This window comes from Triturus cristatus, chromosome 6 (assembly GCF_964204655.1).
Source record: "Triturus cristatus chromosome 6, aTriCri1.1, whole genome shotgun sequence".
Taxonomy (NCBI): domain Eukaryota; kingdom Metazoa; phylum Chordata; class Amphibia; order Caudata; family Salamandridae; genus Triturus; species Triturus cristatus.
In genome coordinates, this window is record NC_140589.1 from 910,708,900 (window position 1) to 910,734,005 (window position 25,106).

The 25,106-nt window shown below is 42.2% G+C and overlaps 1 protein-coding gene across 3 annotated transcripts in view; it reads left to right on the forward strand.

Annotated features, from left to right (window-relative positions):
• Window positions 1-25,106, forward strand: part of MED23 (mediator complex subunit 23) — a 467,463-nt gene that overhangs the window by 80,375 nt on the left and 361,982 nt on the right. For all 3 annotated transcript variants that reach the window (XM_085611580.1, XM_085611579.1, XM_085611581.1), the window contains exons 8-9: window positions 10,568-10,637; window positions 22,335-22,447. In XM_085611580.1, the coding sequence (XP_085467706.1) occupies window positions 10,568-10,637; window positions 22,335-22,447 (183 nt within the window). The remainder of the gene's footprint in view (window positions 1-10,567; window positions 10,638-22,334; window positions 22,448-25,106) is intronic.

The following is a 25,106-nucleotide window of genomic DNA, read 5'->3' on the forward strand; positions in this document are numbered from 1 at the left end:
TCAGCACATTAAACCCACACTGATGCCAGTGTGGGATTTAATGACCCAGCACACCAGAGGGCATCTTAGAGGTGCCCCCTGAAACCTAAACTACGAATCCACGTCTGTTCGGAGGCTGCCTAGGCTGCCACCCAGCAAACATGTTGCTGGACCCCTGGGTAGGAGAGCCCCTGCTCTCCTGGTCCTGCAACAATGCACATCCTGGGCGAGGTGCTAAATCTCCTCCTCCAGGATGGGCAGGGGGAAGCTTCAAAGGCATGCAGCCTCTGTGAGCTTCCCCAGGCCCCTGCAACCCCCCACTCTGGCGGGAAGCTCTGGCCGGAAACCCCAAATAAGGACAGGGGATGTGCCAGCCTGCCAACCCCACCCCTCAGGTGGGGGAGGCGAGGTGAAGCACATCTCCGGTCTCTCGCCATCTTGAAGATGGGGAGCCCTACTCTATCAGGACTAGGCTACTGCCCCCCTCCCACAGGAGAGAGGCAGGATAGGGGGTGTACCCACCCCAGGACGGGGACCCATTGGTCCCTGTCCTTCACCTACCTGTAACGCCCCTAAATCTAGTATTTAGGGGCACCCTGAACCTTCCTTCCCCAGATTCCAGATTCCGAAATTACAAGAAGAGCGAGAAGAAAAGAAGACCTGCCCTGCAGCTGCAAAGGAGAGGGAGACACCAACTGCTTTGGCCTCAGCCCTACCGGCCTGTCGACCTCGAACCTGCTCCTGCTCCAAACCCGGTATCTCTTGTGGCCAGCAACCTCAGAAACCCCGGAGGACCTGGCTACCTTTGAACTCTGATCCCCTGGGACTCCCATGAGTAGAGGCTCTACTCAGAAACTACCTTTCACCCCTGGCAGCAGCCCGGAAGCGCGATCCCAGCCCACTCTGCACCAGCCAAGCCTGGCCGGTGCCGGAGTGAACTAAACCCACGAGGACGACCCCACGGCGACCGTGACCCCGAGTCCGGCACCCAAGGACCCCCCTCGACAATCCTGAAGAAGCCTGCAGCCTCAGAACAGTGTGCCACCCCAACCGCGATCAACAGAGGGTAAGATTTTCCGACACCAAAAGGCACCCCTGCACCCGGCGCCCCACGGCCCTCTGTGTCCAATCCCAGGGTACCTACCTATCCTCCAACTACCCAACTTACCTCTCGAAGTGATGGTGGCACCTGAAGAGTCCTCGTCCCCGAGCCTGCAGTCTTTTTCCAAACCGGAGATTTCCCATTGAAATCCATTGAGCGCCCGAAGGCTCAAAAGCCCTCTGCACCCAGCCGCCCGACTGGCCCTGGCAGTGAAAACTCTACACCTTCCTACTTCCCCACTTGCCCTGAGTAAGTGACCAGGAGCCCAGCTCCCACAGCCACGTGGCTTGCCAGACAGCAGCCACCAAACAAGGCCCCCTATCCCTCATAGGATAACATTGGGCCTAACTCTCTCTGCACCCGGCCGCCCTAGAGTCGCTGAGGGTGAACCAACTGTACCTACCTGACCCTGGGAGACCCCTGAGTCTGTGCCCAGAACCTCAACCCTGCCAGTCGAGCACTTACCCTTAAACCGCAAACTCTATTTTCCTCATAGGGTAACATTGACTGGCTTTTTCCTGAAATTTCTTCTAAGTGTGGACTTTTCAAATCTTCAAATATTCACCAAAAATCAGCCGAGTGACAAAAACGAATTTACTCACCTGCTCTTAGGTGAGCTCCCAGTGCTGGATCTTGGTGCCCAGCACTGACTCTGAAAAGTACCCACAACTATACTTACCTTTAACTCATTTTTCTTCCATAGGAAACCATTGACTGTTTTTCTGTGAAATTTCTTCTAAGTGTTGATTTCTGCAATCTTTAAATATTCTTCAAAAATCGTATAATATCTGAAAACGTAATTACTTACCTGTTTTGTATAAAGGTCCCAGTACTGAGTCTAGGCACCCAGTACTGGATTACAAAAGTAACAAGAACATACTGTACCTATAACCTGAATTTTCTTCCATAGGGAATCATTGATTGTTTGCTCTGAAATATTTTCTAAGTGTCAACTTTTAAAATAGCTAAATATTAGTTAAAAATCATTACAGTACTAAAGTCGACTTTCATCAACTGATTCTGAGAACTGACCCAGGACTGAATCTAGGATCCAGTCCTGGAATTACAAAAGTAATCTAAAAAGTAATCTGTTGCAATTAACTTGAATTTATCATTGAGCTCAATGTATTGTTGTGTTTAGAAATAGAGTTGCCTACTGCAACTACTTGTAACTGTTTACTAAAAAGTCTATTGCATATACAAAAGTATTTTTATGAAACATCTCCTGTCGAGAAAGTATATTTTAATTCCCAGTGTTGGTTCTAAAATGAAACAAGCATATATTTGTTATATATAAACCATTGGCCTAGAGTTCAGTTATTGAGTGTGTGGAACCATTTGCTGACTGAGTGTGTACAACAAATGCTTTACACTGTCCTCTGATACTGCCTTACTGCTCGACCAGGCTACCACTTTGGAGAGTAAGGTTATATCTAACTTTAACCTCTGTTAAACCCTTGGGGTCTGTGGACTCTGTACACACTGTACCTATTAAGGAACAGTATATACAGAGCCACTTTCTCACATTGGTGGATCAGCGGTGGGATACAAACTTGCATTTGTTGGACTACTTGGTTACCTTCTGATCACACGACAGAACTCTTAAAAATTGCCTTTAGAATTCTGATTGGTCTTTTCCAAAATTACTAAAATTCTTGCTAGGGCCTTGCTTAAGTCCCATTAGAATTTTAGAAAAATAAAAGTCACTATAGTCAGGGTAGTGGGTTAGAACTGTCAGGTTAGAATGTCTCAAACAAACCCAGCTGTTAGTGATAATAATAACATGGACCTGGTGGAGGAGCTCGACCTCACACCTTACTTACACTTGTCTTTCAAGGAATTGAGGTCCTTATGCAAACTTAAAAATGTACAAATGGGCCTGCATCCAACCAAACTAGGGCTCCAGGAGCTCTTGGCTGAGTATGTTAAGGACCACCCATCTGAACATGGTGATGGCCAGTCAGATGAGGAAAGGGAAGCAGAGGAGGTTGACAACAACCCCCCATGCTATTCCCTAGGGAGGAGAGGGCACCCATACCCTCCAATCCAATGATTTGCATCTGGGCACCTAGAGACTACACAGGTGGCTCTGGTCCCAGAGAGAACACTGGGGGACCCCCCAGTGAAGAGGACAGCCTTGTGAGGCTGGCCAAAAGATTAGAGCTAGAGTCCAGGCTCCTGGCTCTAGAAAAAGAAAGGAGAGAGATGGCTTTAGCACCCATCAATGGTGGCAGCAATAATAAAAAAAGGATAGGGAGGAAACGTCAGACCTTAAAATCCCCAAAGGGATTGTCCCTAAATTTGAGGAAGGTGATGATATCACCAAATGGTTCACAGCCTTTGAGAGGGCTTGTGATATCAGAAAAGTAAAGAAACCTCTCTGGGGGGCACTCCTGTGGGAACTGTTCTCTGGTAACTGCAGAGACAGGCTTCTGACCCTTTCTGGGCCAGAGGCAGGATCCTATGACCTCATGAAGAAATCTCTGATTGAGGGATTTGGATTCACCACTGAGGAGTATAGAATTAGATTCAGGGGGGCTCACAAAACCCAGACCCAGTCCTGGATTGATTTTGTATATTTCTCAGTGAAGACACTGGATGGTTGGTTAGCTGGACATGGTGTGCAGGATTTTACTGGATTGTACAATTTATTCATGAAGGAACATATTTTGAGTAACTGCACAAATGAAAAGTTGCATCAGCATTTGGTAGACCTAGGTCTAATTTCTCCCCAAGAATTGGGAAAGAAGGCAGACCACTGGGTCAAGACTAGGGTGACAAAGACAACCACTGGGGGTGACCAAAAGAAAGTGGTCCCAAAACCTCCCCAGGGGAAAGGTGATGAGAATCCCCAAGATAAAAAGTCTGAGTCTACCAAAGGGCCCTTAAAACCTGTTCATCTGGGTGGGACCCAAACTACTCCCTATGTGCCCCAACCATATAGGGGGAAGAACTTTGATCCCTTAAAGGACTGCCAGAAGCAAGAAGCAAGGACACCTAACTGTAACTTGCCCCCAAAACAAAGCCCTTAAGGCACCCAGTACAGCTACTCCTGGGGCAGCAAGCATACAAATGGGATCAGAGGTGTACCCTGAGCAAATCTGGGAACACACTGAAGCAAGTTTAGTCTCCTTGGGAGAAGTGGAGTTTGCCACTGTAGCTGTGTGGCCACCGAACTTAAAGAAATACTTACAGTACCCCTGGGTGAATGGAACTAGGGTAGAGGCTCTGAGGGATACAGGTGCCAGTGTCACTATGGTGAAAGACACACTGGTTTCCCCTGAGCAATACTTGATTGGGAAGTCTTACCCAGTCACCAACGCTGACAGTGTCACCACTAGTCATCCCATGGCCATGGTAACATTAGGCGGGGGGGGTTACTGGCCTGAAACAGGTATTGGTCTCTCCAAAGTTGCCAGCTGCCTGTCTGCTTGGAAATGATCTGGAAACCTCGGCCTGGGCTGAGGTTGAACTAAAGGCCCATGCGGCCATGCTGGGCATCCCTGAATTGGTGTGTGTGCAAACCAGAGCACAGAGCAAGAGGAAGGGTGAAAAAGTAGGTCTGGAGCCTGAAATAATGGCCCAGCCAACCAAGAGAGAAGGAAAGAAGACTGGGGAACCAGCTTCTACACAGCAAACCATTCAGGACCCCTCTCCCCAGGGAGAGGATTTGGATACCCCTGAGGGAACTGAGTCCATGGAGCTTGACCCTTACCAGGTTGAACTCTTGGGCCCAGGGGGACCCTCTAGGGAAGAGCTGTGCCAGGGTCAGCGAGACTGCCCCACTCTTGAAAGCCTGAGGCAGCAAGCTGTTTCAGAAGCAAGGGGAGATGTCCGTGGTATTCACAGAGCTTATTGGGAAGAGGGATTACTGTATGCTGAGGCAAGAAACCCCACTCCTGGAGCCACCAGGAGGGTGGTAGTGCCACAGAAGTACAGGGAGTTCCTCCTAACTTTGGCTCATGACATTACCCTAGCTGGACATCTGGGCAATCCAAAACTTGGGAAAGGCTAGTGAGTCACTGCTATCCTTTTCTTAATCGGAGTCTTTGAGTCCAATCCTTTCTCATTCCTTTTCCGCTGACAGAAACCCTTCGTCCTGTTTAACCTTTTCTGCTATACTCCTCCTTTCTTCGGAAGTCGGATCGCCTCCCCCTCTCTGCTCGTTTAACGTCAGAGTCCTGAAAAGAAAGTGGAGAGCGGATATCAGAATACAATTTTCTTGCTGTCCCTTAAATTATAACCATCCTACCAGATTCCCGAGATGCGGGGTGATTCTGTCTGTCCCTTCTCTTTACTCCTCTATTTCTTCCTTCTTTCCATTACAATGTCCATTTTAGGTTTTAAATGTATTGTAACGTCTCGCAAACCTACGGTATCACGGCCCACAGAGGTGTACTTCTGATATTAGTTTTGGGAGTTCCCATTCACGATCTGGAACTGCTTTCAGTCTAGCATATTATAAGAACTGAAGCTTCTCCCTTAATTTTGCTCAGGATGATAGAAGAAACTGTTGAAGTTCCCCATTACCTTTGTTCCTACACCCAGAGCTGGTGCACTCCATGCCCGTTCTGTACTTTTTTCAGTACCTCAGGGAGAACTGCCAATGAAGGCATGTCATGCGTCCTGATATAAATGCATGTAAATATGTTTCCCCTAGGTGTTACATTCCTCTTCAGGTGGAACCATTCCTAACGGGAGACACTTAGTCAACATTCTGTGTTTTCTTGGGGTGTTGTAAGTGGATATACTGCTTCTAACTGGTTGGTCTTGCGAGAAACCCAGAAATGAACCTCTCGCTTTGTGGGGGCCTTACCCTTGATGGCATTAATAGACTTGGATGAATAGATTGTATTGGTGCCAGAACAGTGGGTCCCACTGCAAAATCAGGTCTACAGCTCCTGTTACATAATACAAGCCTCCTGTATAAGGTGTTGGTCATTTAAATCTCTGCCACCTCAGTATGTGCCAACGTTTCAGGACGAGAAACAGGCTTGTAGCCAGCCAAGCCTGGCCATGTGGCCCCTTCATTGCGCAGGGATCCCAGACAAACATGCCATGTGTGTTAACTGACATTCATGGAGTTCCTGGTAAGTCAAAGGGATTTCCAAATCTTGCTAAGCTCTTTAATGGGCAGCTAGTGGTGCTGCCATATTTGTCTGAAACTGCCTGCAGGCAGCATATATAGCTTCAAACGCCACCCATGAGTAAAATGTTTCCAAGGCATACGCCACGTGAGCAGTTACTACAAAAATATCTGCTTCTCACCCCCCCCCCCCCCCCCCCCAAGTCTCCCTGAAACCCCCTCCCGAGACAGGGAATGTGAAAGACAGGGTTTTGTAGCCCGGCCAAAATCCTCTCAATACATAGTTGAAGTGTTGTCAATGCTTTCAGGTTACTGAGTATCAGGGACACATTGGTGATCAGAGAAAGTCTTTTCCATTCTTCTCAATCATGCACTCATAAGATGCGCAAAGAAAAAGACACTTTAACTAAAAAGTGCATTTATTTCAACAGGTGCATCCTGTTGCCCGTCACATCTAAAATAACCACATAAAATAGGAAGAAAACGGCACAAATGCATTTTGCGAACAACCAGAATAAAATGAATATTTCTAACATGGTTTAAAATATCTAAAAACCTAACACACTAAAACCTACTTCTATGCGCAACGCTAGGAGAGTATGAAAAGTAAAATAAATTAAAACAGTTTTTTTCTTAGTCAGGATGAGTGCACTACATACCTGGTTTATAGCAAAAACACTGTAATCATTGAAGTCAGAAAGGCCGTATTCCCTGGGAAAGGCAAACCCGTGTTCAGCATCAACTGCTCCCAGGCTCACACTCTGTATCAGCTTCCAGTAGATGTGATGCGGTGGCAGCATCCCTGGCAGGTAGGATTGTTTTCTGGTCTGGCAGTATGTTGCTCGCGACAATCTTGAGGTAAGGACCTCTCCTGACAGATGGTCAAGTTGCACTTTTTATGTACTGTATCTTGAGATGGATTTTGCGATCTCACTTTGGGAATATTTAATATAACCAGTAAACATCAAGATGCTAGTTTAGAGGGCATTCCTTTTATACATAATAGGGGAAAATAGAACAATTCAGACTGCACTGTTTTGCTTATTGTTCTTTGTTTGACCTTGAAATTGAGATAACAAGACAGTTGTTCCAGACTAATGTTGCACCAGGTTTTTTGTTTAGTTCTATATCTAAATGACTTGACAATTTCAGGGTACTTGGAAAGATAATGAAAGACAACATCTGCGTCAAAGGCAGACATTTTGATAATTTAGCAGCAATACAAAAAATGGATTTCAGCTTTCTCAAAATGAAGTTGGGCCTTAAATCATTACGTCCCACTCGGTTTGGGGACAGTCTTACTAGATTGACAAAAGCTGGGGCCTTTCCAGGTGTCAGCTAACATGTACTTGCGGCAGGGAAGGCCCATTTCAAGTAAATTAAGTTCCTTAGCCTACCCAATGGGCCTTCCTGACAAAGGAAGAAAACTCCACCGCACTCTTAGGCCATTGTCTCTTGTGTGGGAAAAGTTTTCACACATCTTTCGCACCTAATTCAGGAAAAGCACAGGCTTGGTATATGGGAAGAGTCCAGCCTGAACTGTCAGCGCAGGCCCTCCCTTGACCGGAAAACAAGCATCCTGGGACTGATATCGGGGTATCACCCCTCATCAGCCAGGCTATCTTGAATCCAGTGGCATAAAGCGCATGGGACCCGCATCTGGGCATACCCTTTCCACTAAGGGCGACTTCTAGCAGCACAAAAAGATGATGGACAGAATGCTGAATATTGTCAAGCATTCACCCCAGTCACAGACCTGGGTTAAATCGGTTTCAGGATGCTCATCTATTTGTGTTTCTATAGTCATCCCAAGGGGAAGGGTATTCCCAGATGTAGGTCCCATGCTCACTATACCATTAGATTCAAGCTAGCCTAACTGATGTGGGGTGATACCTTGAAACCGGTCCCAGAATGCTTGTGTCCGGTCCAGGGAGGACTTGGCCTGGCAGGGCTGGACTCTTCCCATGGGGATCAGGGCCTAGACTGATTTGAATATGGCTGCATCCAAACTGGAATGGCATGGTGAGCAAAAAAACAATGGATTTAGGCCCAGATCTCTGTACTAGGGGTGAATTTTTTACAATGTTTAGTATTCCATCCATCATCTTTCTTTGTGGCTTTGACTTTCCATGCCATGAGTGTATTATCACAATATACTATGGCCATATAGGAAAGTTAAATGTGTCCATAAGGCTATAAGCCAATTTCAACATGTTCTATTTGTTAGAGAAAATACACTGGGCACTGGATAGCATTGCTCCAGTGTTGAATATCAAGATTTCCAGCAGATGATTTCTAAAAAAAGAAAAAATGAAAAGCTTATGTTGACCACCCAAAAAAAGGGGTCGTTTTGCAACAAAGAGTTTAAATGAGTCCAAGAAATCTGCAATCACTTGAACCATTGGTAGCATAGGGAATGATGGTGGTTTCCTGAAAAAATGCCTCTCGTCATGATGGTGTGGCCGACGATGTAATTGTTTTGTTTTTGTTTTTTCTCTCTCTATGTCCCTCAGTCTTTATCACATATAAATTATATTTGTAAGTACTCTTATGATTATGCCATTGAGTGTTCTTGCTGACTGTCATCGGAGTCAATGACTTGCATCATCTCTTCTGCCGCATTGTCTTCCGCATCATCATCATCATCATCATCATCATCCTATCTTTCACATAACAGTGGAGGCTTCAGCATTATCTGGATCTGTGAGAAAAATGATTGGAGCGGAATGGTAGGCACAGAGGACTAATTGGCAGCATAGAGCTCAAAGCTGTCGTCAACGAGGTAAGAGTCCGTGCGGTCATTGTAGGTTGCTTCGTTGTCAGGTTCATTGTGGTGCTCTCATCGTTGATGGAACCTTGGTCGCTGTCAACAGAGGAGCTGACTGCGACCATTTTTTCGACAACTGTGGTGGCATCGGCAACGGAAGGTGCATTGCTTTAACTGAAGATTTCACTGCTGAAGATGATTTGTGAAACCTCTTCAGGTTAACCTTAGTACAGCTTTCACTGGTTATCTGGATCTTTCCCCATGACAGAGGGCTTGTCCCCTGTTCCAGAAGTCTGGTCCCTACTGACAGAACTAAAGGGTGCTTCAGAGGAAGAAGATGATGGATTCACAGAGGTATCTGAATCCTATCTGTGCTTCTTGGATTTAGCCTCTGGGGATGGGCCTTTTATAGAGACCCCACCAGGCGGATATGTTTTAAGTGTCAAGAGACGCTGTCTCTTTCTACTTTATAAGATTCTGGACCCTAAGTTCTTAGATAAATATCTCTTTTTTTGCCGAATATCCATCATTGTGGAGACGAAGTAAACACTTTGTGTGAGGATCTTTAACAAAAACATTTCTTACCCTAAATGTGTCAAAGACTTTTCCTTTTGGAAGACTCTGAAAAGTTGATGGAAAAACCTGAGGTATCTGGATCATCCACTGAGTCACAAGACAAGGTATAAGGATAAGGCTCGCCTTCTGCAGAAAGGTGTGATAGATGTACTACTAGTGACCGGCGAAACTGAAACTTTTACTGGAAATATTTCTGGAGAACAGCAGAGAGGATTTCCATCCAATTACCAGACGTGTGGTAGAAATCTGACAGTGATGCCTCCAAACACGGTTCTCCCTAATTGGCTGGTCATTGGGTCAGATAATTGATTGGACAGGCTACTGGTAGTGAATGATCGTTTCCAATTTGTTCTCAATGTTTGTTTCTGTATTGGAATACTTTTTTGTGAACATTGAAGGTTCCTAATCGGACGTCGAAGAACAATTTAAACACTGAATCTGTTAGAGATTCAATGCTGGGGAACCTGGAATTACCTCCATATAATGACAAAGTATATGATACTTAACCTTGTATTGTGATTGTATAATATGTGATGCATTGACACAGGCTGTTTGTTGCATGGTATGTAAGATTCTAGCAATAATCCATATGTGGAAGGAGCCAGGACTGGGGAAAGAAGGTTGTGGGTGAATTAAAAGGCAACAGTAAAAGCTCAAAAGATGGCCTTCCCCTTAAAGTATGTTTAATAATAATAATCCATAAAAGGAAGACCTATTAAGAAAGAGGCACATGTCTTTCTTCTCTATCTGAAGTATATTTCAGTACTTTGCTGAGTACAACCTAGAATGTGTCTCAACTGTGAAGTGAAATTTAAGCATGTTATACTGCTGGTAATTCGTTTATGCTCCAAAAATGTACGTCCTCATCATGTACAGCATGGCATAGATTTTCATTTGAACTGAATGGGATGTAGTTGAGCTGTGGTGTTTTGGTCAAAGGTATATATTTCTTCATCATTCCATTTATAAATGTATTGCAGACGACTAAATTTTCAGATTGTTTTAAACTACTGACAAAGTTATTTGACACAACTGATGATCTTTCTGCCATTTGCAGCTGTTGGGGACCCTTGTATCTGACTTTGTGGACAGCTTTCGCCCTACTGCACGTATCAATTCCATTTGTGGTAAGAATGTTTGTCCATTAAATATAAACCTTTATTTGGAGTTATTCGAGTTGACAATTTTGTAACCTATAGTTTATTCAAGTAATGCATTGCAACCTCAATTTACATTCTTTGTTTGTGCCTCTGGCCAACATTAAGATGAAAGCATAACTTTCATCAATGTTGTGCTGAGGTATTTATATTGGTATGTTCCAGAATATACTTTTTAAATTGGAATGTATTGATGTAACTGAGCTTGTGGAATCCGGTTTATAAAATGCAGATTAATAACTGCTGGAACTGAGATGTGGCAGTCACTAGGAGTGCTGCACCAAGCGAAAGCTTCTTCTGTTATTGATTACATTTCTATTTGGTACGGCTTCAGCTAGTAGAGCAAGCATAAGAAATCAATTGTTTTGTGTGTGATTAATGGCGTACTGTAATACTATTTAAAGAACACTCCTAGGCTAGGTATTGGCACACAGATTACTAATTTTGTTTTGCTTCAAACACCAGTCTGTATGTCCATTATCAGATTTTCAGAGCTGAGGAGTAGATTTTCACCTTGGGTGTATAAAACTTACACTATATAAAAGAAAGTTCCTATAGTTGTCTTTAACTAAAAACCAGTATTGTAATCACAGTGACCAAAACGTTGAATTGAATTAAGTTACTGCATTTTATAGGCCATTTAAATTTTGACGTTGGAGTAGTGGCATTACATCGTTTAACATTTACATTGTTAGCATGTTTAACAAGTAACTAAAATAGTATAATGCTATCTTTTCTGTAAAACAAAGACGTCTGCATATAGTACCACAAGTGTACTGACTTTCCGCTTTAGTGTGGCTAACACCAGTAAGTACTAGGTCAATTCCAGCAAAATCGCTGCACTGTCAGTCCTAGAAATGATTAGGATATACCCTTGAAGTTTTTTCAGCCAAAGATATTTGGCGGACACATCGCAGGTGCCATTGAGCCCTCAAATGAAGAAAGGTGACTGATATTGGTAACCTGAGCTCAAGGTAGAAAATTGCACTGAATGTGACTGCTTGAGTTTTCTTGACCATCTGGGTAACTATATGTAAGCCGAGGTTAGTGATGTGCTGCTCTGTATAGTATAGCACAGTTATCATATTTCCAAAAAGGTATGACTCTCCAGCCAGCTTTGTATGAGAACCCAACTTTTAATTTTATTATATGTATTTGCAGTGTATCAAAATAGTTTAATTGATTGAAACACAACGGAAAATTGCAAGGTGAAGCTGATCTTCAATGAATTTAAAGTCGGAAAGAAATTGGTACTTTGAAAAAAAAAACTGTAATGGCTACTTGAAATATGTTCAGAAGAGCACAGTAATGCAGCTAGGGCCTCTTCTTAAACACCCTGTATACACATTCTGAAGCTCTGATGATTATGAAGATTTAAGGTTGACAAAGTTGGCACACATTTATATCCGAAACAGCGAGCGAGAGCAAATGCGATGCAGAACTGGTATGGAAGCTTACAGTTCGCAAACAACGGTTTGTGAAGCAATACTTAGTGTTGCTAAGAATGAGGTTCACTATATTGCTCTCAAAATGGATGACTTTTTCTTTGATATCAACTGCCTTTCTCGACCGTAAACAATTTTGAACATCTAACAATACAAAACAGAGTTTCAACTAAAGTCTCTTTCGTACCTGCAAAGAAAGAACGGTGCTTCTGAGTTTGTGTGTGCAATTTTGTGCACAGCAATCACACTGACCTCAGGGTGTTGACATGTAAAATGCACAGGTCTCTCGGAATAGGCTGTGAAGCTCCCTGTATCTGGTTAATCAGTGGTGCTTGGGACCGCTGCAATCATTAAGGGCAAGAAAGCAGCAGAACAAATTGATAAAATGAGGTCTGACCATTGAGAAGAGGCGCATGTTAGAGTAAATATAGTCTCACCTGAATGCCATATCAGTCGATATTTGAAGGGGTCATTCTCCGTTCCTCATAAGGAAATTGAGTTACTCACCAGATATAAGAGAACACATCCATGTGAAGAGATCGGTCTTTCAGCAGCCTGATTCGAGTCTCTTTGTGAAGCATAAAGTGGGTTTCAAGGCACTGAGTCACTTCTTTGGTTTCGACTTTGTGGGGTTCAATGCAAGTTAGTACAGTAGAACTTCAGCAGGCCTTTGGCTTAGTCCTAGATAGGAGTGAAGCGGCAGGGTTGAAGCTGCACAGTCTGGATGCATTAGCAACATAGGATCCACATATCTCCAGTCCTCAATTAAGTTCCGTGAGCTTAAGGGATGGTCCTGCTTATATTTGCAAAGTCGGGCAGTTGGGCAAATGCTCACTGCCAATTAGCGTCAAGTTCATACTTGCAATTTAAAGGCTTACTCGAATTGGCTAATGCTCTGTCTCCTTTCTCAGCATGGAGTCTGGGATAAATCTGCCTCCCACAATCAATTGTAGTCACACATAATAAAGAAGAATAGTGAAGAAGTGGAAAATACGCTCATCTTCTGTGTACAGCACTTACAGTCTCTTGCAAATGTCTTTTTTTACAGATGTCCATAAACAGTAGTAGCTAATGGTTATGGCAGGTCCAAGCGTAATGTTTGGGAAACCTTTATTGTACTTGCATGTAATGCTCCCCAATATTACATTTATTTAAAAAAGTATATATCTATATATAAAACACAGCCAGCAGGCACACAAGCCTCCAGGTGTCATTTATTGTAGGGAGGCCAATATGCAACACTGTTGGTTTCGCCTAAGCTCCCCAAAAACTCCCAAAAACTGCTACCAGCCAAAGCTTGTTCAAAGGCATCTTCACAAATGGAGATGTTCCCCCACAGTTAGGGTGTCCCATGGGATAAGGGCCCCAGATGCTACCAAAAATACAAAAAATGCTTGGGGAACTACTGCGGACAAATGAAGATGGCACGTCTGCTCTGCGGGTCTGGACTTTCAACGCTAGATATTTCCTCTACGATATAGTGATACCCTGAAGGTCAGGACATTTGATGTGGAACTATTGTAGTTTTTCAGAGTATATTGTAGATTGATTAAAGAACTTCTAAGCTATTATTGTATCAAAACAAACACACACAACTGTCCGGTCTTGATTGCTTTAAAAATGCATTGTTTGCTAGCAATCTTGAAGATGTTGACACTTCTTGTCACAAAATCATGCATGTGATCGTTATTCATATCTCAGACACGTTGATCATAATCCAATCCAAAGATAAGTAAACCTGGAAATTATGACATTTATTTCAAATTGTGCTTTGTGTACAACTTTTGATGTGTTACTTCTTTTAACCTTAAGAGAACCTGCCAAATATTTTTACTGTTTATAATGACAATTGTTTTGGTTTCGAATACAGGGTTAAAAGCATGGCGTCTTCAGATTGCAAATTAGTTGGTAAATTAAATGTACTCATCTCAAGTAGTCAATTTTCTGTTCATGTACATGTGGTTCTATCATTGTTTACTTTGTGCCTGTTGGACGTAATCATATAGAATGCATAAGCTAGGCAAAAAAATTGTTTATCAGTTAAGGATACTCGGAACTGTAAAAATAGGCACCGTTATGGACAGATGTGCTCAGGAGCTACAAGTGCCTTGTTAGGAAATGCTGTGAAGACAACACAGACCATCGGTGACTGTAGAGTCCCTAAAGACATCATCCTCGGTGGCTGATGACTTAAATCTAGTTGAGTGTAAACAACAGTTACAGAAAGCACTGAACCTACTGACCCTCGTCCGGCGTGTTCTGTGAGACACTCACCTGCAAAGAAAATGATAGAAAATTAGTTGAAATTGTGCATTTTACTGCTCGATTTGTTTTCACTAAAAATCTAAAGAATAGTTCTTATGGGAAACTTGTGAAAAGATTCCTATACTTCAGAGTCTGCTGTATACCCAAAAGCATTAGTTCTCCACGTAGAAAAGTGGTGTATGCCTATGCTTATGTTCTTCAGCTGTAGATCGACAGTAGACAAGTATTTGTGGCAAAGAAAAACCAATACCAATCTGACAGTTCACCACAATCTTTCTTTAGACTAAGTCATGAGAAAAGCTCCAGTACTGTGCAAGGAAATGCAATGTATATCGCAGGCCATCTCTCTGGTTGTGTTCACTTTATAGATCATCAAAATTTGTATACCTACAAATAAAATGCCTTCAAATCTGCTTTTTTGCTTCCGGTGTAGAAGTGTTGCACAATTAACCTAGGGTGTATCCATTAACATAAAGCTTAATGTGGCAGAGATGGGGAACACTTTCCTAAAGTGTTGTTGGGCATGCCCCACAAGTCTGAAGTCTTTCAACAGACCCTGAGCAGCACAAAAAACACAGAATATAGTGTCCAGAATGGCTACCTCTCTGATTTTCTTTTTTAATTCTTCCACTTTTAGAACCATGTAATCAAGCATTGATTAAAATTCGAAAGTTGCTTTCTATCACTCCATCTGCAAGAGTCATCTAACCCAGACCCGGTTTGCTCATTCCAAGCCCAGCAATGCCTTCTTAGCTCATATGAGTTCAGCACATTTCCATCATTGCCCTCTTACCACATGAGCCCCATTCTGCTCAACCATCAGCCCCATCAACACTCCCCTCACGCCTGTGCCATCAATGTCCTCTATAACTGAGGCAACCCCAGTAACCTTATTCTCTTGTGATTTTTACAATCCGTATTGACACTGCATAAAGGATTAGTAGTGACAGATCATACATATTGTTGTTGTCCTGGCAAGAACTCATAAAATAGCAAACAGCATTTAAAAAGAAGCTTATTAAAAGGAAGAAAGTATGCTTTACAATTGCAATCCTTGTTTTGCGAACAACTGTTATCGAAAACAAAATATGCAAGCTTGAAGAAATGATATCTGTGCTGTGTCAATTCAGTGTCTGTGTGTCATTCAGTGTCTGTATGCTGTGAAGGGCTTTGCTTCCCAATGCACAAACCGTATTGATGCCAAGTTGTGAATTGGGAAAATAAGGTGAGTAAATATGACAAACTTAACCTAAAGGGTGTTATGATGAAGAGCAGATGAAGAAGCTACGGGAAGAACCACGTATCACTAGAGGAGATTCATAACCATTGTGAATGGAATCGATGATGCACTATGCAGAATTTTCACATATTAATCTTGATTTTCTCAAACTCAAGATTTGAAAAGGGCAACATAAGTAAATCTCAATACATTAGGGAGAATGTTAGAGCCATTGATCAACCTCCAGATTACCAGACATATTGAAATAAACATTGTTATTGCTGTCTTTTGGTACGCAGCACACGCCCCTATTTGTCCACAGTTTTTTATGTTGCTATTACCCTATATACTGTGTATTTTTATAAATGTATGTATTTCTGTTGGTATTTTGACCTGTGCTTTTATAGATATTTTATATCCGAATAAAGATTGTATTGAATTGAAAAAACTATATTCTGCACCCTTTGCAGTCTGGCAATCATGTGGGCTATAGTACTGAAATAGTATTCAATAACGAGTAATTTTCACGGCTGCCTTTTGGCGAATGCAGATTGAAAGTACAACAGCTGCCTATGGCTTAAGTCCGACGATTCCGAGAGATTGGTCTTTGGGACCTTCTCCCCTTTGGATATGATGAAAATATGGCCTACAGAGTGGGTGAACCCTACCTTCCAACATCAGTTGCAAAACATCTTAGGGTGAGAATAGACACAGCCTTATCATTTAAACCTCTTGTACAGGCCATTGCTGGGTTTTGTTTTTCTCTACGTAAATCTTTGAGAAAGACCTCAAAATATCTTCCAGAAGTCACTTGGAAAGACATTGTTCACACGCTGAGAACAAGAAGATTGGACTATCCTGTTGCCCTCTTTCTGGAGGTACCTCTAGAGTTGACTAATAGGTTATAATGTGTTTAGAATGTGACAGCTCAACTTGTTCCAAACATCCCTAAATGTCAGCCTATTCGGCAAGGTCTAAAATCACTACACTGGCTACTGATCAAGCAGTGAATACAGTTTAAAGCCCTCATGATCACCCATAGGGATGTACATAAAAAGGGCCTGACCTATATCCAGGACAAAATTAAGACATTCAGGCCCCCCAGTGCATTCTGCTCTGGTATTAAAAACATTTATGCATTCCTAGGGAGCAAAGAGCAAAAGCAGGGAAAGATCTGTCCCCTTTTTAGCTCCCAGCCTGTGGAACTCACTTCCGGAGCATCTTTAAAAAATATCTCTGAAATATGTGTTCAATCCTCACCTGTAGACTTTTCTGTTTAGAGAAGTGTAATTGGACCATGTTTCCCTAACTTAGCCTAGCGCCGGGACGCTCCTGTTGGAGCAGTGTTTGCGATTTAGAAGTTGGTTTTATTCATTCATTCATTCATTCATTCATAAGGAGAATTTTGAAATATTCTTCATATTTAATGTTGAGAAAGAGGTCAAACATGGCTTTATGAAAAGCCATAAAATACTGATCAGACCAATTGGTCTGCTTTTTTCTTTTTTGCATACAGATAAATAGGATTGTTGGTTGGTGTGTTTTACAATGGCACAATAAGAAAGTGAGGCAGTGTTTAATTGACTTTTAACAGTGTATTTAGTACCAATTGTGCTTCTCTGTAACATTAATTATGGTTTTCCTGATTATTACTGTCAATCTTTCTAAAGCTGTAACACTGGAGAGGTGTTAGTAACCATCTACCTGTTACAAGCAATGGTGTAGTTCTTCTAGCTAAAAATCAATACATGTAGAAGCATGAATATTCTTCATTCTGAAAATCTGAAATTAAAATTAACCTTAAATTTCATATTTTTTTTATATATACAAAAAGAAATAAGCACACAAGCTACCTGACCATCAGGCCAGAATCGATTATCAAAATGTAATGTGAATGTCTGCAGCATTGCTGTTTTATTTTTTCCCTTCTATCAGTCTTTTGGAAGGTGGGAAATTTCACAAGGAGATGTTGATCCTCAATTTCAGGAGGCAGAGGCTTCAGCTTTCTGCTGCCCGAGTCCAGCAGACAGCTTTAGTTCCCGCACCCAGACCTGGCAAACAGGACACCGGGTCTAGAATGTGAGAGGCATAGGGAAATTACATTGGCAGAGATGGGTGGATGATCTATACTGTCCAGCCCCGGTTTTCTCCTATTTCTCTAACTGACTGAGCCTCAATTAGGAAAGTAGTTGTAGCCCTGTGGGCTCTGTCAAGCTCTTGCCTAGTCTTTGAGCACTCAATTTTACCGCCCCATATACGAAAGAAACATCCAGTTTTGGAAACTGTCTCGGCCCTCACTGCTCCTATCCCATGCATGCGTTGAGCATGTTAGTTTTGGCAATAAGTAAATTGCACCACACTCACATGCACAGTGTATATGTTTCTGCTCTCTAAAAGTCATGTGTCTGTCAGACTGCTAGAGTAAAGCAAACTAGTCTTTGGACTTCTTCCCCCTCCGGCCTTCTCCGGGGGACCTCCACCTACAATGCCCTACAAGTCATAGACATTTAATGTTTATATGGAAAGCTAGCAGACATAAATTCTAAATTAAGATAGTGGGAAACTAGCCCTGCGGCACGAGCCAGATTAATCTCTTATCACTATCTCTGTAAAATGTGATGGCTACTAATATTTCAACTTTTGCTGCTGGCAAAATTGAGAACATTACAGATGCTTATTGATAAAGCATCCAAACCTGATAGCCTTTAGAGTTAGCGCTTGGAGTAACTCAACTTTTAGGAGTCTCAGGTGCCTCCTTCAGGGTTATACTGATACCGCAAATGTGTTTCAGTGACCCATCTTGCCTTCATCATAGGGGGCATGTAGGATAAGACTCAAAGGCAGTGATGGGTAAGTTTGAATAAAACAGAGCAGGGAGCAAATCCGAGACCTCCCGTCACCCAGTCACCTCCCGTGCACCGTCACCACAAACACAGGGATAGTAACATATGTTTAAAGTAGATTTGCGTATCTCACATTGACATGGTGATGTATTCCAATTAAAATATTGGAGACATTGGGTACATGCTCAGTGCAAATGGTTCTAATTAATCATAGTAAAAAGAGAAGGGTTATACATTAGTGAAAGATGTTTTTAACATCTAGCAGAGAGCCTTTAAACAGAAGAATTCTTTCCTTCGAAAGAAGTTAGCGTGAACTCTTGTTTATAATCTGTACTCGTAGGCTATTCCTCTCATGCTCAACAATATCTTTGCTAGTCAGACTTGGAGTAAACAAGTGATAGGAGTATAAAGATGAATTTAAGCACTTATGGATGCACTATCTATTGCATCTATGCATTGTTATATGAAATAATTAAAATATTATAGATTTGCTGTGTGGATGTTGTAGCCTGCTCAACTGACTACTCCTTTTTTTAATGCAGTTTAAAACGGCATGCTAACTATTGTTCTGAACTGTGCAGTAGGGCTGGCTTGATTGTTGACCTTCTCCATTAATGTAAAACTGGATGAAGCGGTGTGAGTAAATGGGGTGTATTATATGAGGAAGTTGTGCAACCTCACCTTGTAATACATTTCCCAACCTCATCAGGAGCAGTAGGCTTCGTTTGTCAAAACTTTACCTTGCTCTTGGGTAGCTGTGGCTCTGAGCAGCAAAGCTTACACAAAGAAGCAAGTGTAAAACATCTGAACAGCACAGAACAATTGAAGAAGAAATCAACAAGACACTCAAGAAATCCAACATCAATTTATAAAAATAGACTGTATTTTTATGTATTATCATTATTATTATATAGTAAATCAAAGCATTTCACACAACCGTGAACAAGCATTGGCAAATTCAGCGAATTTGACAGGTGGAATCTTTTCCACTCAAAATGTGGGCAGTTGTAATGGAGTCTCTTAGTCACATTAGTTGATCAACTCCAGTAGAGAGCCAGTCAGGGAGACCACCAAGGTCCTCAGAAACAGTTACCTCTGCAGGTGAAGCAACCGTGAGTCCGTTCCAGGCCTTTTGTATCTGTTGTAATGGTTTTCTATAGTAGTGGTCCTATTGTGAGCGATGAAGGCTACTGAAGATGCTCAAGGATGCTGTGGATATGATGTTGTTGATAAGGGTCTTCTTGTGGCTACTCCTCGATCCACCAAGAAGGTGAGGTGGTCCTGGTCAGAGGATCGATGTCCCCCAAAGTCCTCTTGATGCCGGTAGATGTTCATTCGCCTCTGGGCTAATAGATTGCCTTGTTTTGTGGTCACAGCTAAATCCTTCCCTGGATGATATCTTGTCATCTGGGCAACCAAGCTGCACTCCAACAACTCTTCCAGGCTCAGCAAATTCGGGTGCAACTTTGAGTGTCAGGTCCCGGTCCCTGGTGCCGCATGGCGGAAGTTGGTGGCCACCTAAAGATTCTGGGTTGCCAACTTGAATCCAGCAGGCTTCTCAGTTGTTTTGGTCTGGTGCTGCAAACTTAAGGTCAGACAACTGACCCTTGGAGTCTCTGCTTTGGCTAGCTCTGGAGGTGACTTATCTTCAAGTAGGACACAGCAGGTGCAGTCCACACCAGAGTAGTCCCCACCAGTGTAGTCTCTTTGCACAATGTGCACCACAGCAGTCCTTCATCGGTTCTTCTTCCATTCCAGTTGGGATCAGAGTTCTTAGTCCCAGGGGTGCCCTATTTATGCTCACAAAATGCCCTTAGGATAGCATGCAGTTGGTAGTCATTGGGCTGCCGGGTACCCTAAGTCCTGATGACTGGAAGTGTGGCTTCTGGCATTCCCAGGATGCACCATTGTGCCTAATCCCAACATGGTAGAAACCCTCTTACGGGGTCAGAGCACCTTACCCCAACCCAGAGGTTTTGTTACCTAGGGGTCTACATGCTCCTGAAAATCGGTTTGACAGCTGACGTCCCCTTCCTTGTCCCTAGAGCCAGCTTGCCTACCTCACAATAGAGCAGCCGCTGTCCTAACTGTTGGTCATTTGTCCTTCCGTTGCAGCTTCTCATTTGAAGCTGGCCTTTTAGTCTAACATCCGTGGGCCTTCCTGCGAGAGGGAGATAACACCTCTCTCCTGTCAGGCCCCTATTGTCTTCTCTCCTTGGAGTCGTTAGCATATCTCCCCAGGAGGGTAGAAGGCTGTCTGCAGGACAGACCCGGAGTACAACAATAAGTAGGTACTGGAATCCGCAGGCAACTAAAGTCTCAACATTTAAAGATGCACTTTGCCCACCAGTCACATTAAATAATTAGATTTAACAATTACATTGAATTTATTATGCACTAATTCTTTTGATACCTTACCCTATCAACTTTAGTAGTCTCATTCAGAAATTTGCATAGCTGACATGTCAGTCTGTACTCGCCAATGTTGCTACTAGCCTATGCACAGTAAAAATGACAAAGTAGGGTTTTTACTGCTGGAGCTTGTAAAAGTACATGTTCCACTTTTTAACACACAGCACCCTGCCTTAGGCTGACTTTAGGGGTGACTTGCATGTATTAAAAAGAGAAGTTTTGGCATTGCCATGGCGGCAAATGACAAAGTTGAATTGGTAGTTTTAAACTGCCATTCTAGCCTGCAGTGGAAGACTTGATGCAATTGTGTTTATCCTGTCGCACGTATGAAGGCACAACCAATGCTGCACTCCATGAGAGACACCACAGCTTACAGGCCATAGGTATCCATAGTACCATATACTAGGGACTTACAAGTAGGTTGAGCAACGCCAATTAGAGACAAGCCAATCAAACACATACCATTTTCAGGGTCAGAGTATATACACTGAGTCTTGTTTAACAGGGCTCTGGCATTTCTGAGCCATTACACCAGTACCTAGTGGTCACAAATGGGAGCAAAATGTGGGGGTAAATCTGCAAAAAACCTGTTTCTTTATAAGCATTATACCCTAGCTTCCCTCCCCAGATCTTCTTCTCTTTAATACATGAAAAGAATATCCCAGACTTGCAGGTTGCACAGGATGAGTGATAAGATGAACACTGGCCTCTTTCTGTGCTTCCTCAATTGCTTTCTTTTTATGCAAGGGAAGAACACCAAGCTCATGAGTGATAGAGGGTTTTATCTGTTACCCGTCTGGAGGAAGAAGGCTTCAGGAGCAACTAATGGTGGACCCTGCGGGTTGATCATTGCCATTTGTAAGTTAATTACCTCCCCTCTGGGATTGAAAAAGAAAGAGTAAAGAGGCAATTTGCTGACCTAGTAGAACCAAGTATTTTTCTTTTATTTTAGAGTCCATCTCCTTTCAATATAGACTTTCATAAAACTGACCCCAGCAGAGTTTAATTCACATGTCCGCTTTGGCTTCATTAAGCACTTTGATTTTCCATGGTTCACTTAATGCACGAAGGGTCTCAATGTACTGTACATTTTTAGTGGTTTACAAACTTCGTTCAAAAGATTACTTTAAAGTCTGATGCAGTAGCCCAAAGGAGTTTCTTGGCCACAGAATCTTAGGTAATATTGAGTTTTTTTCATAGCTGAACATCCACTGATTGCAACAGCTTCTAGGCCATCTAAAGATTTCAGTAGCATGGGAGTAAGTCGAAAGCCTTACACCTTCAGTCTCAACTCATCTTTGTGTGTGTACACTCCTTATTAAGTGCTGTTTGATTGTGAGTGTAGATCTCTAGTGGTCTGTATGTTTTTATAGCTGTTTTGGAGATTTCATTCTTTTTTAAGTGGTTACTGTATACTTTTGTATCCCCTACTTGCATGCACTGCCAATTTTCACTATTTTGCTTTCCCCAATGCTGCTTGTAGGACGTTGTAGCCTTCTGCCTGTGGTGAACAATTCTGGTGCAATTTGCAACTCATGGAAATTAGATCCCACAACCCTACGCTTCCCTTTGAAAGGTCTCCTGCCCTATGACAAGGTGAGAATCTTTGGTTTATCGAGTTATGAGAGGTTTAATATTTGTAAAAGTGTTTTCCTAAACAGATATTTTTATATCAAAATTGATTCCAGTACATACTATTTTAAGTCCTTCTTATAACAGCTGCTATTTATAATGTATGTCTACTCATTTTATGGTTAATAGCGTGTAACCCGAGTATTGATAAAGTTTGTGAATGTGTGCATCTTACATGTGGCATAATATCTTGAACAACTTAGCACATTTTGCATAATAAGCCTTTAGCTGTGAACCGGAGAATGCTACCTGTTATTCAATTATCTTTATTTCGATTTAAAACCATAAAAGATTACATTCAATTCATATAAAAAACATCATATAATTTTCAAAGGGTACCCCGTCCGACAAATGCACAATTGTTGAGAATCAATGTCCCAATACTAGACCTTTCTTGGATATTAAAAAAACCAATAAATATGAATAAAATCCAGTCTGTAAATACATTTAGTAATAGGATGGCATTTTAACAGTAATTAAATTCATACATTCATACAACAAGTACATATTATGATCTAATCAATTAGTGGCTCTGTCCAGAAATATACAAGGTTCCATGGCATACACCTCAGATAGTACATGATAGGGCATAGTCCCTCCAGTGCAAAACCAGCAATTATAAGGCTGAATATAAATTCAACTAAAACACACACAGGTTCCTACAAATGTCTAAAATTTCAGTCCTATTCTCTTCCTTGTTAAATTAACCCCAAAGAGGTATCTACTCACACTAAAAACTACTGCTTGTGTCGTTTCTGATCGCAGTATTCTTGCTGCTTCATAACTTCATCTAATGCCCAAAAGCTGACAAATGGGTTTGATCCACTTCTTCCTGGAATATATATAAGCTGGGCAGAAGAATAGCACATGCAATTCATTCTCTTTTGCACCTGTGTGGCAAATAGCACAACAACCGTAGCTTACATCCCCATCGCTACGTGCCCATTTTACTGTATTTGCCTTTATCTGTAGAACACCGTAGCGACATTTCAGATAGAGATTTAGCAAGCTGTGGGTGTATCTCGTCTAAAAAGGACTCAAATTTCCCATGTGGTTTTATGGAAAAAACCCTTGTAGATAAAAGGCCTATTTTTGAGCTGTGGGATGAAATATCTTGATTAAAAACCCCAAAAATCTATTTCAACAGTTTCTTTGAGCCCATCGACAATCCCCGAGGGTCTTCCCAGAAGTGCTTTAATCCTAGTTTATAAAACCGATCACGAACGTGGTTTAACCATGGCAGCCTTGTACCATTTTTAATTCTAAAAACTTCCTCCAGGTCTTCTCTATAACGAACAAGTTCATCTGTTGACCACAGGCGGACCCAAAACAATAGTGGCCGTAAAATTGCCTGCAAATCAGTGCGATGGATATTTAAATCCATCACTACTGGCATTAATGGTGTACGCATGGGTAAGCTTAACAGTTTCCTAAAGAATTTATTCTCGACCACCATAAAAGTATTCTTTGTTACGTGGCCCCACAGTTCAGCCCCATAAAGACATGCAGATTGCACCCTATATTTATTTAACTCGAGTGCAGGTGAGATGGCTTTAGACAAACTAGTCTCATACTTCCTTATTATTGGCACTGAATTTTGTATTAATATAGTTTTACTTTTTTCCAACTGTGATCTCCAATTCATTTTAGTATCCAATGTAATGCCTAAGTAATTAAAATTTAGCACATATTCTATCTTCTAATTTTTGACAGTTCAGTTTTTTTTTAAAGATTTGTGTGGATTAACTGCCATATATTTTGTTTTGGTAGAATTTATTTCCAAGCCCTTTGTTTCACAAATTGTATCATCGGCAAATAAAAGTGCCGGTACTGGCACCCCCCCCTAACTTGGGAGAATCATGTTCGCAGCCCAAGAGATATTCAGGGATGTCATTAACGTTACAACGAAAATAAGGTAGGGGCTAACACGCATCCCTGCCTTACCCCCCTTTTTATTACTTGTATGCGGTCTGTGAGTTCACCATTTAGACCCCATCGAACCCTTGCAAAATTATCCTCGTGTAATCTTATAATCTGTACGACGATTTCCCCTGGGACACCCTGATCTCAATGATTTCCACAGAAGGTTTCTAGGGATGAGGTCAAAGGCCTTAAGGTCCACAAAGGCAATATACAAATGGGCTTTCTTGACTGTAATATACTTCCAAATTATACAAAGAAATCTAAAAACCTGGTCAATAGTGCTAGTTTTGACTCTAAAACCTGCCTGATATGTGGATAAAATCCTGTACTCCTCAATCCAATTACTCAGTTTATTTAAAATTTGACGTGCATATATCTTTTGTAAAACATTAATTAAACGAATCGGTCGATAGTGCGACGGGTCATGGCGGTTACCCTGTTAGGTCTTGCCTGACCCAGAGCATGCGCTGGTCTGGCGAGACTTTTTGTGAAGGCTCAAAAAAGTGCTACCACTGTAGCCTAGAGCTACAGTGCATGTGCGCGGGCGCGCCTCACTTTCGCGGCCGCTTTGATGTTTGATCGCGATCACTTTCGCGGCCGCTTTGATGTTCTCCGTGAGCCAGTTTATTTTTCCCTGTTTATTACTTCTATGTAGTAATGGTGGCACCCGTGCGCCGCCATTACTACAGAGCAGAAATAA